Below are 13,823 nucleotides of genomic sequence, written 5' to 3' on the forward strand. Positions count from 1 at the left end.
TGAGATTTATAGCATTTTTCGATAGTAAATGGTCATAAGATTGGGTATAATGGCATTAAAGAAAAAATAAAATAAAAAATAAAAGTATGGAGTGTCCAACTAACCATTTTAAGTGCATTTAGAGCGAATGTAGATATATTTAGGGTAGTGAAAAGATAATGATTTACCTTTTTATTTGTTGTAGTTAGGTTAAAAGACAAACAATGATAAGGGTTATTTGTTAATTTTGCCAATTCAAAGGAGAAAATTGAATTTTGTTTAAACTATGGGTTGTGTATGTAAATTAGCCATAAAACAACCAAAAGAGTTATTAATCATCGTCGGAGGACGAGGAAAGGGGAGGGGGGAAGAGAGGGAGAGAGAGATGGGTTTGGTTTTGGGTTTGGGTTGGGGGCGGGTGATCTACGAGGGAGTGGTGGTGGTGGGGTCGTTGATGTTGCTGGGATGGGCGGGGTTGTGGTTCTTGAATAGAAGACTGTACAAAGAGTACGAAGAGAAGAGGGCACTCGTTCAGATCATCTTCAGCGTCGTCTTCGCCTTCTCCTGCAACCTTCTCCAGCTCGTCTTATTTGAGATCACTTCCATTCTCTCCAAAGAGTACACACAAATCCTATGCTATTCTATCGATGATGCTTTTTTTTTTTTTCAATTTATTAATTTATTTGCAATGCCAACCTACCATGTATACGTTGTTGAACTCGATCCACAATTTGCTCTTCATGTTTTATTTTTCTCTCAATTCAAAATGCTGGCCCAATTTTAACTTGCAATCATCTAGGGTTTTATTCAATTCGCTTTTTTTTTTTCTTTGGGAGTGTTTCCATCTCTTGCTCTCTTTCTTCTGCAAATTAAAGATAGGATTTACCAATTAGATGCTCTGCCATAGAGAGAGTATATCGTATTTTCCTTATGATCTCTTTACACTCAAGCAGTTGGCTAAACTTTTGGTGGTATACATTTTCTTGTAATCATACTCATCTCGCCGCTGTGTCCCTACAATAACTTTCTTTCGGTCATTATTATTAGTTTGAGACACACTGTTCAATGAATCTATCCATTTTGGTATAGATTGTAGTTTATGTTCTGAGTGGAATTATAGAGGACTGCATGCTAGGATAACCTTACTGTAGGTAGTTGGTAGTGACGGAGTCAGTAATGGACTATGAAGAACATGTACGGGGGTTATGAGTATTGGTACGATACTCCTATATCCATAAGGTAATTAAAAAAAAAGGGGGACGAATGTGGCTTGGTACAATTATAAAAAAATATATCAGTGTGTTTGGTTTCAGTGTCTTGAATTCAGTTTTTTAAAAGTTGAGTTTTTTATTTTTTGTATTTTTTTTTAGTGAATATTTTTAAAGTTTTAAGTAATTTTTTTACTTTTTTAAATGTACTTTACTTAGATGTATCTAAATAGTAAATTATTTATGAAAAATATTTTAAAAAATTAATAAATATACAAAAATATGAAAAATATACTGAATTTTCGTTTTTTTTTTTTGTATTTTTGATATTTAATGAATTTTTAAAAGATTTTTTTCACAAATGTTATACTTTCTAAGTGTATTTATGTTAGGTGTGTCTAAAAATTTAAAAAAATTACTGAAAATATTAAAAAATTCAGTGAAAACAAAAAAAAATTACGGAAAACGAAAAAGTAAAATTTTCTGAAAAGTAAATTTTGAAAACTGTAAACAAACCGAGTGTATATTTTTTTATAATTTGGAGCAGTGTTATCAGAGGCGAGCCTAAGCGCTCGCCTAAGCGCTAGGCGAGGCGAGGCTTCAGCGCCTCATGTGTACTGAGGCGAGGCGAAATGGCGAGGCGATGTAGAAGCGCCTGAAGCGAGGCTTAGGCGATGAAGCGTGAGGCGGAAAGAAGCGAAGCTTCATTGTATTTTGCCTGATTTAAGTGCGAGTGATCAAGGCCCTTGATTCGACTTCGTTCGAATCATCTGGGCCCTTGATCGACAAAGTTAATTAGTAAATAAGAAGCCAAACCCTAGATCGACTTGGTTCGTCGATCATCTGCCGAAGTCGAATCTCTTCTTCTGATCTTCTTCCTTTCTTCTTCATCTGGTTCATCGATCGTCTGCCGAAGTCGAATCGAATCGAGGTGAGTTGCTTCTTCATCTGGTTCTTCCTTTCTTTGTTTGTCTTTCCTGTTCGACTTCACCCTGTTCGTCTTGGTCGACTTCACCACCTGTTCTTCTTCTTTGTTCGACTTCGAGTTGAAGAACACTGTCGAACCAATTAAATTTTTTAATTAATTCAATTTTTCGTGGTTAATTTTCTTCTTTGTTCAAATCAATTTTTTTTTAAAATTAATTTTTAATTCTCAAAAATTAATTTTTAATTCACAAAAATTAATTTTTAAAATTAATTCAATTATTTTAAAATTAATTTTTTTTCAATTAATTCAATTATTTTTTTTTCTTTTGTGTTCAATTAATTCAATTAATTTTCTGATTATTTTAATTTCCTGGTTATTCAATTAATTATTTTAATTCAATTAATTCAATTAATTTGTTTATTTTAATTCAATTAATTTCCTGATTATGATTATTTTAATTTCCTGGTTATTCAATTAATTATTTTAATTCAATTAATTTGTTTAATTCAATTAATTCAATGAATTTGTTTATTTTAATTCAATTAATTTAATTCAATTAATTTCCTGGTTATTTTAATTTCCTGGTTATTCAATTAATTATTTTAATTCAATTAATTCAATTAATTTGTTTATTTTAATTCAATTAATTTCCTGATTATTTTAATTTCCTGGTTATTCAATTAATTATTTTAATTCAATTAATTTGTTTAATTCAATTAATTCAATGAATTTGTTTATTTTAATTCAATTAATTTAATTCAATTAATTTCCTGGTTATTTTAATTTCCTGGTTATTCAATTAATTATTTTAATTCAATTAATTTCTTGGTTATTCAATTAATTATTTTAATTCAATTAATTTCCTGATTATTTTAATTTCCTGGTTATTCAATTAATTAGTTTAATTCAATTAATTATTTTAATTCAATTAATTTCAACTATTTTAATTTCTTTATGTTCTTTAATGTTGTTAAAATATGTTCTTTAATTTCTTTATGCTGAAACATTGAATTGCTTGTTGGATAGAATTAATGTCGAAGTCTAGTGACAGTAAAAAAGATCCGGCATGGCAATATGCACGGATGGTAAATCCCCAAAACCTTTCAAAGTTCATTTGTAACTTTTGCGACAAAGAAATGAATGGTGGTGTTTACCGAGTCAAGCAACATCTTGCTGGTGGTTATAAAAATGTTGTTGCTTGTAAAAAATGTCCATCTCATGTCAAAGATGAAATTAAAGACTATATGTCTCAAAAAAGTCAATCAAAGGTGCAATTGAGGATGGTTCTTGATTTTGACGAGATGGATAATGATGACGATGATGATGATGAAATTCTTGAGATAAATCAACATGATAAAAGGCCTGTTTCTACTCAAGGTTCTACCCGTCGAGAACAAGGAAGTAACTCCTCCAAATCTGTTGGTTCCAAACAACCAAAGCAAAAGGGACCCATGGATGTGTATTTCACCCCTGATCCGGAAGTTGCGGTGCAAAATCGTAAAGCCAAGGGAAAGCAAACAAGAATTGATGATAATGATCCTAGCAAGAAGGTGTTGAGAGATCGGGCTCTTGTTTGGTTTTCGAGGTGGATGTATGATACGGGTATACCTTTCAATGTTGTGAACTACAATAGTTTTGGGGCAATATGGTCCTGGCATGAAACCACCAAGCTACCATGAGGTGCGGGTTCCTTATTTGCAGAAAGAGGTAGACCACACTAATAAGACCATGGAGGATCATAAAAAAGATTGGGTAACATATGGATGCTCTTTAATGGCCAATGGGTGGAAGGACAAAAGAAACAGAGCATTAATTAATTTTTTGGTTAATTGCCCAAGAGGATCAATGTTTATTGAATCTGTTGATGCTTCTAGCTTATCCAAGGATGCAAATAAGATGTTTGAATTGCTTGACAACTTTGTGGAGCGTATTGGTGAAGCCAACGTGGTTCAAGTTGTTACAGATAGTGCCTCAGCAAATGTGTTGGCCGGTTAGTAACTTAGTAGTATACATTTACTTAGTACTTACTTACAATATGAATATGCAATTCTCATATTATTCTTTTTTAAAAAAAAAAAAAAACTTGTAATAGGGAAGTTTTTGGAGGCAAAGCGGCCACATTTGTATTGGACACCATGTGCAGCTCATTGCTTGGACTTAATGTTGGAGGACATTTTCAAAATTCCCAACTTCAACAAGACATTTGAAAAGGCAATTGCGGTGCATGGTTATATTGTGAACCGCTCTAGTTTGTTGAATATGATGAGGCAATTTACCCAGTGCAAGGATTTGATCAAGCCAGCAAAAACTCGATTTGCAACTGCTTTTCTAACTTTATCAAGGATTCATCAACAACAAACCAACTTAAAGAAGATGTTCACTTCAGAGGAATGGACCACAAGCAAATGGGCGAAGGAACCACAGGGTAAAAAGACCGCACAAGTCATATTAATGCCTTCTTTTTGGAACAATGTTCTTTATGCTCTCAAAATATCAAGTCCTCTTGTTCGTGTACTGTGATTGGTTGATGGTGAGAGAAAGCCTCCCATGGGATATATTTATGAGGCAATGGATAGGGCTAAAGAAGCCATTGCAAAATCATTTAATGGAAATGAAGAGAAGTACAAGGAGTTTTTTGAAATAATTGACAATAGATGGAATGTTCAATTGCATAGGCCTTTGCATGCAGCTGGGTATTATTTAAACCCAGAGTATTTTTACGCAAATCCGAATATTGAGAAAGATAAGGAAGTCATGTCAGGCCTGTATAAATGCATACAAAGGTTGGTCCCAAGCAATGAGACACAAGATAAAGTTTGCGCAGAGTTGACTACCTATAAGAAAGCTGATGGTCTCTTTGGGATGGCTTTGGCCATTAGACAAAGAACTACAAGGGCACCAGGTGATCTATATTTTATACTTACGTAATTTTAGTTAGTTTTTTATATTTTAAATATTCTTTCTAATTAATTAGTTATAATCAACAGCTGATTGGTGGAGTGCATATGGTTCTGAAACGCCAAATTTGCAAACATTCGCCATCAAAATTCTTAGTCTAACTTGTAGCTCATCTGGATGTGAACGGAATTGGAGTGTGTTTGAACATGTGAGTACTTATTTTTAACTATAGTGAATATGAATACCATTAAATTTATTAATACCTAGATAAAAATTTGAATATTTTTATTTGGTTTGAATTTTTGCAGATTCACACCAAAAAGAGAAATAGGTTAGCTCAAAAACGTCTGAATGATTTGGTATTTGTTAAGTATAATAGAGCATTGAGACGTCGATACAATTCCCGTGACACTATTGATCCCATTGCTTTGACGGATATTGATGAAAGTAACGAGTGGTTGGTTGGGAGGATGGAGGAGGAACTTGTCTTTGAGGATGATACTTTGACATGGGATGATGTTGCTAGAGCTGCTGGAGTTGAGGAAAGTAGTCAAAGAACTAGATCAACAAGGGCAATAGAAAGGGGTTGTTCAACTTCAAAATCAGCAGCTAGACCTAGATTGCAACTTATTGATGAGGAAGAGTCAATTTCAGATGGGGGAGAGGAAGAAGATGTAGAGGGATATGCTGAAGCCAATGATAATGAAGAAGAAGTTCATTTGCTTGATGTTGAAGATGATTTTTAGAACTTTTGGATTGGTGGATTGTATTTGTCTTTGTTAGATATTTTCTTTTGTTTATGGATATTTAGTATTTGGAATGATAACTGTATGATGGTTCTTGAAAATATTTATATTTTTGTCTATACCATTTATTTTAAAAAAATATCATTTCTGGTCGCCTCGCTTCGATGAAGCCCTCGCCTCGCCTCGCCTCGTCGCCTCGCGCTTAGGCGTTAGGTGACCTTGTCGCCTCGGTTCGCTTTTCGCCTTAAAAAACACTGATTTGGAGTAATGAAAAAATTGATTAATTTGTTTAATTTTTAACATCCAACCTACAATTAATATTAGTGCCAAAAGTAGAGGTATAAACCAAAATTAAACGTTATTATATTAAATAACTTACAAACCATAACTTAATTTTAAATCATGCTTAGCAAAAAACTAAAAATAAAAAATAAATTTAGTAAAAGAAGTTTTATCTCTGTAATAGAAGAAAATATTGTTTCGATTGACGTATAGTATGGTTTGGGTATATACTAGGTACATTTGGGTACATTAAAATAAGAAGAAAAAATTTGAGTATGTATTTCGTGTATCAGGTATATATGCAAAAGTTCTATACAAAGTACCTTACTTCGGCAAGTACTCAATACGAGTACGACATGTTTGTCGAAATATCCATACTTCATAGGTAATGAACCGCTAGGAAGATGATGGATACTTCAATGGTTGGGAGTTGCCAGAAGCAAATGAGAGAACCAAGGTTGACTTAGAGGGAGAGAGGTGACATTGATAAAAATCCTTGTTACCGGAGTACAGAAAGATGATAATGGATTTTATGTATGTTCTACGTGCATGGACACTCTTTAAGGTAATAGATGATAATGGATGTTGTGTATCATATCATGACATGTGTGGGCACCACACCTTTTTTGGGTGTGCCCACATGTCAGGTTTGACCTACTTTTCATGTTGATTGTGAATCATCGAGATCTAAATTGGCAAGAAATCATTTTTCCCACAAATCATTGGACTCCATTTTATTTTTATCGAGGGATTATGGAAATCCAAATGACCAAATCCAAATAGCCCACGGTTTGCCAAATATAGATCGATTCACAAAAAGAGGAGTCGCCACCTAATTTTATGGAAAAATGAACCCCGTTCACTTTTGGCCATTGATCCATTATCATCAGAAAATTTGGCTCAAAGTTTACATATGAGAAGAGAAGGTCATTCATTCTTGCCCAATTCAAACAATTGGCCTCTACTAGTTCCCAGTGTTGTCAAATTGTGATACGTATAGTGTATCGTTATATTACTTTGATGTATCATGTATCGTATACCATAAGATACATTAACATACAGTGTTTTAAAAAGCTCGCCTAGGTGCTAGGCGAGGCGCAGGGCTAGGGCTCGAAGCAGACGAAGCGAGGCACATTGCGAGAAGCGCACGTAAAGTGCTGAGGCGCGCGCCTTTCTCTGAGGCTCAAAGCGCACGCTTCATGCGCTTCGGCTAGGACTGAGCTGTTTGTGTACTAGCCACATAAGATTAAAACTCTTATACAAATCTGTTGGTGAGCCTCTTCGAATCGACAAAGCCCTAAACTTGTTACGACCAAAATTTCGAATCGACGAAGACGTGAGCTTCAGGTTCGACATCGACTCAGGTTCGACATCGACGTGAGCTTCAGCTTCAGGTTGTGACCAAAATTTTGTTTCGACATCGACGTGAGCTTCAGGTTCATCTCTTTCGTTTCTTCTTCTTCTTCGTCTCTGTTTTTCGTTCTTCTTCTTCTTCTTCTTCTTCGTCTCTGTTTTTCGTTCTTCTTCTCTCATCTCTTCTCTCTGTTTTTCGTTTCTTCTTTTTCTTCTTCTTCTTCTTCTCTGTTTTTCATTTTTTCTTCTCCTCTTCTTTCATCTGTCTTCTCCTTTTCACTGGTATCTGATTCAAAATTTTTTTTTTTTATTCTTTCTTCTTCATTTTTTCATTCTTCTCTTCTCTAGTCTCTGTTTTTTTCTTGCCTTTTCTTGTCCTGTAAAAAAAAAAAAAAAAAAACCAGTAACTTGATGAGTCAAATGTCGAGTGCTGAAAGTGGAAGGAAAGATCCAGCATGGAAGTATTCAACGGTGGTAAATCTCGGAAACTTAAGTAAGTTCAAATGCAATTTTTGTGGAAAAGAGATGAATGGGGGTGTCTGTCGAGTTAAGCAGCATCTTGTTGGAGGGTATAGGAATGTGACTAAATGTGTTAGATGCCCAACTGAGGTTAGAGATGAGATTTCTGAGTTTATGGCTAAAAAAAAGCAAGTTAAGGAGCAAATCAACTTGATGCTTGATTTTGATGATATGGTTGATGAAGAAGATTTTGATGATGAGGATGATCTTGTAGAACTCCCTCGGCATGGTAAAAAGTCCATTCCTACTCAAGGTTCTACTCAAAGAACCAGCTTTGGTTCTGTTCAATCCAAACTTAAAAGGCCTAGGAAGATAGGGCCTATGGATTGTTTCTTCACACCTGATCCAGATGTGGTGGCACAAAAATAAAAAGGCAAGGGGAAGCAAAGTAAAATTGATGAAAATGATCCCTATAGGAAAGAGTTAATGCAACGGGCGTATGTTAGAATTGCAAGATGGATGTATGACTCAGGGATTCCTTTCAATGCAGTGAATTATGACAGTTTTGGGCCAATGATTGAAGCTATCGGGCAATTTGGTCCTGGTCTGAAACCACCAACTTACCACATGATACGAGTTCCTTACCTCAAAAAAGGAGTGGATCATGTTAACAAATTGATGAAGGAACATAGAGACGATTAGCCAAAGTATGGATGTTCTATAATGTGCGATGGTTGGACAGATAAGAGAAATAGGACTTTGCTTAATTTCTTAGTGAATTGTCCAAGAGGCACCATGTTTATTGAATCCATTGATGCATCTAGTTACTCAAAGGATGGAAATAAGATGTTTAATTTGCTTGATAAGTTTGTGGAGAAAATTGGAGAAGCTAATGTGATCCAAGTCGTCATGGATAGTGCGGCAGCAAATGTGTTGGCAGGTAAAAATCTTTAGAAAAACTTATTATGTTAATAGTTTGCAACATAAATCATTTTGTTTCATATCATTAATTTTGTGTTTTGGTTGTTACTTCTAATAGGGAAGTTTTTGGAGGCAAAGAGACCCCACTTGTATTGGACGCCTTGTGCAGCCCATTGTTTGGATTTGATGTTGGAAGATATCTTCAAATTACCCAATTTTAAAAAGACATTTGAAAGGGCAATTGGGATACATGGTTACATTTATAACCGACCATCTTTGTTGAATATGATGAGGCATTTTACTCAATTGAAGGAGTTAGTTAAGCCTGCCAAAACTAGGTTTGCAATGGCCTTCTTAACTTTACAAAGGGTTTATCAACAAAGGAACAATTTGAGGAAGATGTTCACTTCAAAGGAGTGGACCAAAAGCAAATGGGCGAAGGAGCCACAGGGTAAGAAGACAGCTCAAATACTACTAATCCCTTCATTTTGGAACCATTGTCACCTTGCCCTCCAATTTTCATGTCCTCTTGTTCATGTACTAAGAAAGGTTGATGGTGAAGAAAAGCCTCCAATGGGTTACATTTACGAGGCTATGGATAGGGCTAAGAAAGCTATTGTAAATAGCTTCAATGGAAATGAAGAGAAGTACAAAGATGTGTTTCAAATCATTGACCAAAGGTGGAATGTTCAATTGCATCGCCCTTTTCATGCAGCTGGGTTTTATTTAAATCCAGAATTTTTTTACAAAGATCCAAGGGCTGCAAAGGACAAAGAAATCGTATCAGGCCTATATCAATGTATATCAAGGTTGATCCCAACATTAGAGGTCCAAGATAAAGTTACTACAGACTTGAAAAAATATGAAAATGCTGAAGGACTTTTTGGAATACCTGTGGCAATTAGACAAAGAACTACAAGGGTACCAGGTGATCTATGTTCATCCACAAAATTAAGTTAGTAGTCAATTCCTTATAGTTTAATTATTTGTGAAGTGTTAACCAATAATCATTTACAGCTTATTGGTGGAGTTCTTATGGTCATGATGCTCCTGAGTTGCAACAATTTGCCATCAAAGTTCTTAGTCTTACTTGTAGTTCATCTGGTTGTGAGCGGAATTGGAGTGTGTTTGAACATGTGAGTATCCGTTGTCAAATTTGGAGGACTCTAAAATTTTCTTCCAAATTTTTTTAGTTACATATGAATTTAAATATTTTTTTATTTATTGTTGCAGCTTCACAGCAAAAAAAGAAATAGGCTAGCTCAAAAACGTCTCAATGATTTGGTGTTTGTCAAGTATAATAGAGCATTGAAACGTCGATACATTTCACGTGGCAAATTTGATCCTATCTCTTTGAAAGATATTGATGAAAACAATGAATGGCTGATTGGGAGAATGGAGAATGAGCTTGTGTTTGATGATGATGATGATGATGATGATTCTTTGGGGTGGGATGATGTTGCTGTAGCTGCTGGAGTTGAGGAAAGTAGCCAAAGAACTAGATCAACCACAACTAGGACAACTCCAATTGGTTCAAGCTCACGTCGACTTGTAGATGAGGAAGAGGAATGGGAAGATGTAGATTCAGATGAGGAAGAAGAGGAGGATGTGGAGGGATATAAATCCAATGATGACGAAGGAGATGATGGAGATGACGCTTATTATTAAGTTCTTAGACAATGCATCCATGGGACTAGTCACTAGATGTTTAGTTGTTTTCAACTTTGTGGATTATTAAGTTCTTATGTTTGTTGTTTGATGTTACTTTCATGATTTTTGGAATGTTGAATATTGTTTTGTTCATTTTGGAATTCTATAAATTTTTGCTTATGTTGAAAATTGTGCTATATATTATATTGATATTTTGCTTAACTTCTATAACTTGCGCCTCGCTTTGGTGAGGCGCGCGCCTCGCCTCGCGCCTCGGCGCTTAGGCTCCAGGTGACCTTGGCGCCCCGATGCGCCTAGAGCTTTTTAAAACACTGTTAACATATATAAATATATATAAAAAATAAGTATTTTCATGTAATTTATAAATATATTACAAAAATAAATTACTAAATCAAATAACCAATGACCAAATTGGTCAATTAGATATATATAAATTCAATCAAATTAGACTCATGATAGTAGTTTCTTTGAATTTTGGATATTCTTTATATGAGATTTTTTTATAATACTATAGGGCACGTGCCGTAAATAATTTATCTTCAATTTTTAAAGGCTAAGTTTAGTTAGAATAAAAATGATAGAAAGTGGGAAAAATAAAAAATAATAATTATTTTCTGAGTTTGTTTACTATAAAAAGTTTGAAGGGATGGAAGCAGGGACAAAGCCAGAAATTATTTTAGGATGGGCCAAAATAAGTATAGCAAAAGGAAAATTGTAACATATACTAATAATGAAATCAATAGGTTTATATCTATTATATTAAATAATTTGGAATCATCTAATACTCATTATAAAAATACTTATGCAATATAAAGAACTAATAGAATAATTTTTCAAAAAATTAGTGATCATTTTATATATAATATAAAAATTATTTATAAGATATGGGATTATAATTGATAATTTCAAAAAGTTTAGAAGGGGGTCATAGCCACTCTTAACTTTATTCTTGGATGGAAGTTGCAAGAAATTTAATTTTCTTCTAAAACTCATAATAGGATGGTAACAAAGCTTCTAGTTTCTTGCAAAAAATACAAGAAAATTTAAATTTGTTATAAAGTAGTTACTTGTAAATAGAATTCTTGTTTTCTTGTAAAATTTTCATCCGAATCAAATTCATTTACGAAAATATATAGTTTTTCCTTTTCTTTTCTTTCATTTCAGTCTCTACCATTTTTATTTTCTGTCATTTATTTCTTTCTAATCAAACGGATCCTACCCTGTTGGTGTACACGTAACATGGAAAACTATTTATAATCAAACACCTTTGGTCTATTGCTCTTAAAAGTTTCCTCTCTCTGAATGTGAATGTCTATTATTAGAAAACCCTCTCTCTCTCTCACCTCTTGCAAGGCATGGTTGATAAACTTGGGTAAATGATGATGCATTGAATAATAAACCTATGACATTCGTGAAGGAATCAAGAAACACATGTAGAAGGTAAGTATTTGGCTTATAGCAAACCTACAAACACACAACTTTTACACATAAATATATATCAAAAAAACTTAGTGCGTGGTTGAGATTCATTCTAAATGTAAATCCTCAATTATAAGAAAATTCATTGTGTTATTAAGATTCATTCCAAGTGTAAATTATCATTACATAAGTTGAATATGAACAATATATTATTTTTTTGAGTATTTTTTATGCACCAATTCTATGCATGTCTTTACTATTTGGCATAAAGAAAATGACATACCTGGAAAGGCACTGCGTTGGAAGTGCTTGAATACAATTACGAAGTGGCAGATGATAAAGAGACAAGATTTTTTAACCTATGGGTGCTTTCTATTTGTATTAGCAGCCTGGTAAATTTAAAAGCAAGAAAGCGTCTCTATATCTATATTTTTTAGTGGACGGTTACAAGAATTCCAAGGGGTGTGATGGTTGTAATTGAATAGGTTTCATCTAAAATTTTACAAAATGCTAATGGAATTAAAAGGGTAGAAAACATATTAGGCGCTTCTGCCTTTTTAAAGTAGTAGAGATAAGTTCATGACTATTCAATGAGTGTCAGCTGTGGTGATTAATAGCGAGAAAAGTAGCTAATGAGGCCAAAGGTGAAGAAGAATGTAAAAATTAATTAATCGTGCGATATGAGTTGAATCGCGATACGATACGGAAACATATCTCACGATTCAAGTCACCAATGATACGAGTCCACAATATGTATCTTTTCACATACTATAGGATACATATTATGTATTGTACGATTTTGACAACAATGCTAGTTTCTTTTTAGAAATTTTTTTCTTATTCAATTCCACACATTCAATTCACATATTTCCTTTAAACTAACCTATCATCTATGTGAATTGTAGGGTAAAAGTTCTATTACCTCCTTTGAGATGCTTCCATGTTTACAAAATTTCTCTCTTTTGAATCCATAGTAGGAAACTTTCCAAAAATGGGACGTTTTCCAAAATGGAAACTTTCCAAAATTAAAAGGTTTTGAAAAATGAAATTTTTCCAAAAAACAAACAGAATAGAAGCACCTCAACTAAGGTAATATAAATTTCCAACCCTGAAAACATCACAAATAAGAACCTATGGCAAGTAAATCACGGGTGCATGTTGATGAAAACTATGCACACTCAAATAATGTGATAAAGACAGTAAGCTACTTGAATTTCATAGCACCAAATGCCACAAAAAAGAGTTACTACATGATATGCATGATCCTAGATGCTACTATGAGTGCAAATACATGCTATACAATCCTAGAGGCCCTGTTTGTAAATAAAAATTCAACTTTTCATGTGTATACACAAGTTTCGTATCATGTAATGAAGATAAGAAATAAATGCACAAATAATTGATTTTATTAATTTAAATAAAATGGATACAATTCTCTGTGGGTTACACCAGTTACAATGGTAATCCTCTGATTTAGTCTCCTAGTATTGTTGCAATCCAACAGTTATAGAAGCTTGTTGTTGAACCGAATGAGTTGACGAATTTCTTCAAGTCTTTATGCAGAGAATCTTGATTGAGGGCTTGAACGACTTGATCTTGAACAAACAACGAATCAATCTCTTGGCGGGCTTGATGCTTGAACGTGTAGGAGATGTGGCACGTTGTCGATGTGCTTAGTGATCTTCTATGCTTCTTGCAAAGATGCTTGAATGCTTGAAGGCTTGTGAAAAGTGTTTAAGAGTTTCTAAAGAGTTTTTAGCCAAAGGTCCTCCCTTTTTTCAATGAATGAGAGCCTCTATTTATAGGCTCGAAGGATGGGGTGTTAATTTTGGAAACCCCCTTCAATTAATATTTTATTGATTTTAATTTCCAATATAATAGAAAATTTGTCTCTCATTATAATGGAGATTAATTTGCATTCGAATTCTCCCATTTCTCATTTTTTAGAGGATTTTGACA

At 33.9% G+C, this 13,823-nt stretch overlaps 3 protein-coding genes across 47 annotated transcripts in view; all 3 read left to right on the forward strand.

Moving 5' to 3' along the window:
• Window positions 1-295: 295 nt before the first annotated feature.
• Window positions 296-13,823, forward strand: part of LOC114284472 (GPCR-type G protein 1) — a 68,380-nt gene continuing 54,852 nt past the window's right edge. For 44 of the 45 annotated variants that reach the window (XR_014337324.1, XR_014337327.1, XR_014337326.1 and 41 more), the window contains exon 1: window positions 299-597. Coding sequence is in view for 14 of the 45 variants with exons in the window: in XM_082881953.1 (XP_082738079.1) it covers window positions 365-597 (233 nt within the window). In the remaining 31 variants the exon portion in view is untranslated. Of the gene's footprint in view, window positions 598-13,823 lie in introns of all 45 variants that reach the window. The other variant, XR_014337312.1, reaches the window with a different exon arrangement.
• Window positions 3,142-5,860, forward strand: LOC145796797 (uncharacterized). Its single transcript, XM_082881962.1, has 4 exons — window positions 3,142-4,105; window positions 4,208-5,017; window positions 5,103-5,221; window positions 5,322-5,860. The coding sequence occupies exons 2-4, from the start codon at window positions 4,663-4,665 to the stop codon at window positions 5,757-5,759; spliced, it is 912 nt and encodes a 303-aa protein (XP_082738088.1). The 5' UTR covers window positions 3,142-4,105; window positions 4,208-4,662; the 3' UTR covers window positions 5,760-5,860.
• LOC145796795 (uncharacterized) lies at window positions 6,061-10,608 on the forward strand. Its single transcript, XM_082881942.1, has 4 exons — window positions 6,061-8,793; window positions 8,893-9,702; window positions 9,792-9,910; window positions 10,008-10,608. Exons 1-4 carry the CDS (start codon window positions 8,577-8,579, stop codon window positions 10,440-10,442), a joined length of 1,581 nt encoding a protein of 526 aa, XP_082738068.1. The 5' UTR covers window positions 6,061-8,576; the 3' UTR covers window positions 10,443-10,608.

Source organism: Camellia sinensis, chromosome 8 (genome assembly GCF_055761805.1).
Source record: "Camellia sinensis isolate YWXY chromosome 8, ASM5576180v1, whole genome shotgun sequence".
NCBI lineage: Eukaryota > Viridiplantae > Streptophyta > Magnoliopsida > Ericales > Theaceae > Camellia > Camellia sinensis.